General features: G+C 35.5%; 1 protein-coding gene across 1 annotated transcript; it reads right to left on the bottom strand.

Moving 5' to 3' along the window:
• Positions 1-1435: 1435 nt before the first annotated feature.
• Positions 1436-5080, bottom strand: lhx8a (LIM homeobox 8a). Its single transcript, XM_079379006.1, has 8 exons — positions 4914-5080; positions 3803-3940; positions 3521-3642; positions 2963-3183; positions 2698-2801; positions 2431-2526; positions 2096-2276; positions 1436-1908 (listed from the first exon to the last, which is right to left on the bottom strand). The coding sequence occupies exons 1-8, from the start codon at positions 4965-4967 to the stop codon at positions 1832-1834; spliced, it is 993 nt and encodes a 330-aa protein (XP_079235132.1). The 5' UTR covers positions 4968-5080; the 3' UTR covers positions 1436-1831.
• Positions 5081-5356: the final 276 nt, after the last annotated feature.

Raw genomic sequence — 5356 nt, 5'->3', positions numbered from 1 at the left:
GAGAATAATTGGAAATAAAGCAAGAACTGTCCTGCTCAATGGCTGGAGGCATTTAGGTTCTGTACTGAGAGTTACAAATGCTATCATTTTATAATCCTAGATAAAAAAAACACTTTTGTATTGTTTTAGGAGTGGTATTTATTGTATTCTTTTTTTTGTCTAAATATAAAAAATATCTAAATTAATACAACTGTTTCCAGTATACTACAAAGACATTTCCCTGAATGCTTTCCCTCAGGTCCATTTTGCAAATTTCTCACAAAGACATTTTCTTTCCTAAATTGTCAAACAATGCAGCACAGCTGCAATTAATCTCTCACTTATAAACATTATTTCTCAGGGTTTTATTCCCTCTATTAAACTACCATTGAAATGCATTAAAACTTCAACAGCCCCAATTTTTTACAAATTTGTTTTGTGGATCTCTCATCAAAAACCATTAGCTGAATATATGTTTAAACCTACAGTGATATTTTAATCATAAGCATTTCAATAACATAATACCTAAGCTAACGGAAATTGCTCTTAGTTTGGGATAAATTAAGCATGAAGACATTGCTGCTTAACCCACATGTGCATGTAAAATCATCCTTACGTCTACTTACAACTCTAGATGTGGAGGAAAATTTCAGCTGAAAAATCAGAACTTGTATTAAAAACAATCAAGCCCTGCTCATATTTAAAAAGAAACGCAAACGTAACAATGCATTACTTTCTATAAAAAGTAGCCAAGTAATGTAATTAGTTACTTTTTTTCTGCTTAATGTAATGTTATGGTTACTTTTTTAGGGTGTAACGCAATATTGTAGTGCATTACTTTTAAAAGTAACATTCCCCAACACTGCAAGCCTTTTACACAACCAACTTGATGAGAAAGCTCCTCAGGTCTTGCAAGAAGACTACTTCTAGCAGTCATTCTGCTAAACGTGATAAGTCAGTCCAGTGCATCCATATTTGTCGCATTTTATTTAAAGTTGGAATGCTCTTGGTCTGCATAACTCAATACTTATATCCTAGCAAACTGCTTTCTAATGCACTTTATCTATGGTGTACAAAAATGATAGACTAAAATATCAAAATGGACAGTGTCAAAGTGCAAGAGCATACATTAAAACACTTTGTATGTCAAAGAAATCAAACTTAACACTATACAGATGTACAATTATGGGTGCATCTTGAACATTTGTTTGAATTCAATCATGACATTTTCTTCCACAATTCACAATGTTTGTAATTGAACTTAAACCGGATTTAATAACCAGTTTAGTTTATTGCTCAATTAGAATTGTTTCCTAGAAGATTCCTAGACGCACAGTAAACTTTCAACAAGTTTTTCCAGCCATATCTATAAATCACAATAACTCAAACCTCTGATGATTCAACTCCATTTCTGAAGCAGAATTGGTATTAAATAAAAGAGCCAAACAAATGCCTTCATTTGATCAGTGCTAGAGACAATCCGATTTTATTGGCTTTTCTTCACCTTCCAATTTTATTTAGAACAATCAAAAAAAATAAAACAAGTTTGTCAACTAAACCAGAAACTAAGAACTCCACGGTAGTTCATTTAAAACAAAGTGCTCACATACAAGAAATAAATTAAATGAAATTAATTCCATCACTATATAGATAATATACATTTATATATTAAACAAAAAACTTCAGGCTTTTTTTCACAATTAAGACTTTAAACATTGCAAAACAGATATCCTTCAGTAAGTGCCCATGAAAGAAAGTAGCATGGGTTTTGTTCAATAGTCAGTATAAGAATCAATATTTCCTCATGCTGTCCTCTGGACTCTGACCTGACCATGTGGCTGCAGTGGACATCTTAGGAGTGGCTGATGGGCAGCTGTGTCATTGAGTGGGGCAAGAGAGGCTGCAGAACCAGTGAAGGGGGAGAGTGGACTACAAAGATGAAAAGTTAATGTCTAGTCTCAAAACTTAAGTCATGAAGAGCTGCTCAGCATATGCACTAAATTAAAATAATAAAATGTACAATAAAATATTACTTAAGACTTGATTTAGCTAGTATGAAAATGCATTTTAAAAATGCACACATACATAGAATATAGTGATATTTCACATAACATACCATCCATATAGGAGTGTAGCGCAGTCAGCATAGGGGTGTCTACAGGGGCAAAAGCAGTGTACTGAAATTCATCTATTAGAGGAGAAAGCCGAGTGGACTGCAGAGATGACACTGGTGCGGCTGAAGAGTGATTTGGGCTAACATGCTTCTTATGACGAGCTCGACAGTTCTGAAACCAAACCTGAGCAGCAGATGGATTAAGTATTGACAGTACACTAGTATTACTAGCATAGTAGTATATAATAGTAGAAGTATGCATGAAAGTTACAATAAAACAAATTTAAAATCAATTAAATAAAGTGTGTGTGTGTATATATATATATAAAAAATAATACCTGAATAACCCTCCGGCTTAGACCAGTTCTTTCTGCCAACTTTTGTAAAGTCTGGGCATCTGGATTGTTGTCCTGAGCAAACTGGGCTTGCATTACCTTAATTCAAATTTTATATATATATATATATATATATATATATATATATATATATATATATATATATATATATATATATATATATATATATATATATATATAAATATATATATATAAATAAAAGTATAACATTGAGCAGCCAATGCAAGGAAATGGAATTTCAAAATTAACCTGTAGCTGGTCAGCTGTAAAACTTGTCCGTGCCCTCTTGGCTGGTTTAGGCTGATTTACTTCCTGCTCTGAGGGAACAGCTCCCTCCGCATTCACTCCTTTTCCTACAGCAAACCACAAAGTCCCATCAACAAGAGCAGAATTAAACTCAAGCTCTGGTTCCATAGGAGCTAAATGAATGCAGGGGTTAACATTGTGTTGATTTTAAACATTTGAGAAGATATACTAGATAATCATTTAAATTACAACAGTTGCACAATCTAACCATTCTCCATGACACGTTTCAGGTTGTCCAACATGCAGTCATAGTGCACACGACACAGAACCCTCTCATCTACCAGGGCAAACTCTTCTCCTGTGGACAGCTGTCTCTTGCAAGAGAAGCAAGCAAAACAAGCCAGGTGGTAGGTGTTTCCTTTTGCTCTGCGGACCCAGTCGTTTGAATGGATGTTCCTACCACAGTGAGCACAACGTGTTCCGTACTTCCTGCAAGAAAAAGTCTTGATAAGAACTTCCATCTTTAAAAGTTAAACAAGCTTTTGTGGCATTTATTTGTAGTGAGACTAACAGCAGTTGTTTTGGTAGAGATACAGCACTCCAGGAAAAACCAAAGAGAAGGAATTTTGTCTGACTAAAATTTAATGAGGAAAAGTATGCAGTATTTCCATAGAAAACAACTACATTTTAAGTCACTTAATAAGAAAACTTAGAGGCATCGGCATATTGATGGTCGTCCATCGACAGCATGACAGTAGCCTACTTCCAAAGTTATTTTAAGTATTTATTTTTCATAAATTGCTGGGAGGGGGAACATCATCTTTACCTGAAGTAGTCCAATTTACAGAAAATCTCCTTTTCTTTTATATAACAGCTGATGTGTCTACCCAAAGATGTTTGGCACACGCTGCACGACAGGCATCTCACGTGCCAGCACATGTCGTTTACCTGAGGTGCGAAAGCAATATTTTTCGGTTTCGAACTAAGCATTTGCGTAGATAAGATAAAAAAAGGAATAAGATTTAGTTAACCCAGAGTGGAACGACAATTTAGTTACACGACACTCGTCTGAAAGATTTCTTATAAACGTAAAATATTTAATACGCACCTTCAACAGATATTTGTCGACGATCTCAGTGCCACAGCTGGTACAGATGGCTTTCTCTTTCATGGTATGAAGTGAAGAGCCGGGCGACAAAGACGACGACGAACACGATACCTCTTCAAACAGCTCTTGGGTTTTATCCTGAAAAATCAAAGTTTGAGTATTTTAAAATGTAGCTAAATAAACCATTTAACAAAACTCTGGCCACTAAATAGTAGGCTAGTTTAGGAACGAGAATTCAACCTCGTCGTTCTTTCAAAAGTCTTTGACTAAAAATATAAATGGTCTACATACATAAAATAAAATTATGTAGTCCTAAAGTCCAGAATTTTTAAAATAATTAATACTAATACCACTGCGTTTATAACCTGATGCAGCTGTATGGTGCGAGGCGTGCAGAGGACTGAAGCTCCACAGGGCGCGGGCATGACGAGAGCAGCTCAAACACACTGTACAGCCTGCCACCTTTTAACCTGGGCGGCCAAGCGACCCATTAAGGGCCACTTGCCTTTTTACCATGACAACCTCTACAAGCGAGCAAGGAGAGGTGCAGAAACACGGGCGATTCTTAACGCAAAGCGTCATCCTCTTCATTTCATGCGCTGAAACTCCGCAGGTAGATATTAACTGGTTTTCTGTCGCCTTCAAGGGCTTAATTACCCTTATGTGTTGCTCTTCAAAGTGATTATTTTTTTATCTTTCGTTCTAAACCATTTTTAAGCGTTTACAAACTCTCTTTAGAAAAACAACTGCCGCCGTGACAAAGAAGAAAACAAATCCCCCGATTACTTAATTTATATTAATTGCACACAGGCGTTGCCTGAGGCGCAGCTGATGATGGCTGTTATTCAGAAGAAAGCGGTTTCAGTTCTTGCTAATAAACAGAAATAAATAGGCTAATAGTTTAGTGAATGATGGAAAAAGCACAGTTTGCCTGAAGCTTTTGTTCTTTAAGTTTAATATATCGATCATTTTTATTAATGAAAATCTTCCAAAATATGGAGATCACAGGCTAAGGATTCATTAATAAAACAAGAAATTAAAATGACAGGAAATAAAAATGAAATGCACAATAGGACATTTCAAAAGTATAAGCAATTCATGTGACACTTACAGTGTTCTTGCTTGGACTTTCCTTCGGTGTGGTTTGTTCATTTTTCCAATACATTGCCCAGTACGTTGTATCCACTCTCAGATCTCTTGTACAGCGAGAATTAATCCATATGGGTGCTGCAGCTGAATGCACGTCGTGACCATGTTTTAACTCAAACTTTAGTTTTCCTTAGTGAGGGTGGAACTTTTCCCTCATGTTCTCACTACTCTGGCCGCACCTCCCTGTCACATTTACACACGCCTATTATTTGAGGAGTGAGTTGCGTGAAAAAGACTTGTAAACAAACTAAAATTTTAGTTATTTACATATTTGTTGAATCGAGATTGCAACAATTTTATTAAATACGTTTTGGAAACGACTTTTTAACTAACTACATTTACGTATAGAAGATAAGATAAAATTTTCACATTTTAGTCTTATGAAATCTGCCTGTCATATTAAAA

This window comes from Barbus barbus, assembly GCF_936440315.1.
Source record: "Barbus barbus genome assembly, chromosome: 26".
NCBI lineage: Eukaryota > Metazoa > Chordata > Actinopteri > Cypriniformes > Cyprinidae > Barbus > Barbus barbus.
This window is presented reverse-complemented; position numbering and strand designations above follow the sequence as displayed.

What these genes read in the sequence shown, in the direction of transcription:
- lhx8a (XM_079379006.1), bottom strand. Translation starts at nt 4,967, where the DNA reads ATGTATTGGAAAAATGAACAAACCACACCGAAGGAAAGTCCAAGCAAG. An exon ending in TCGACAAATATCTGTTGAAG is followed by an intron (nt 3,643 to 3,802) that starts GTGCGTATTAAA and finishes TTCGCACCTCAG; the next exon opens with GTAAACGACATGTGCTGGCA. An exon ending in GAAACGTGTCATGGAGAATG is followed by an intron (nt 2,802 to 2,962) that starts GTTAGATTGTGC and finishes GGTTTGCTGTAG; the next exon opens with GAAAAGGAGTGAATGCGGAG.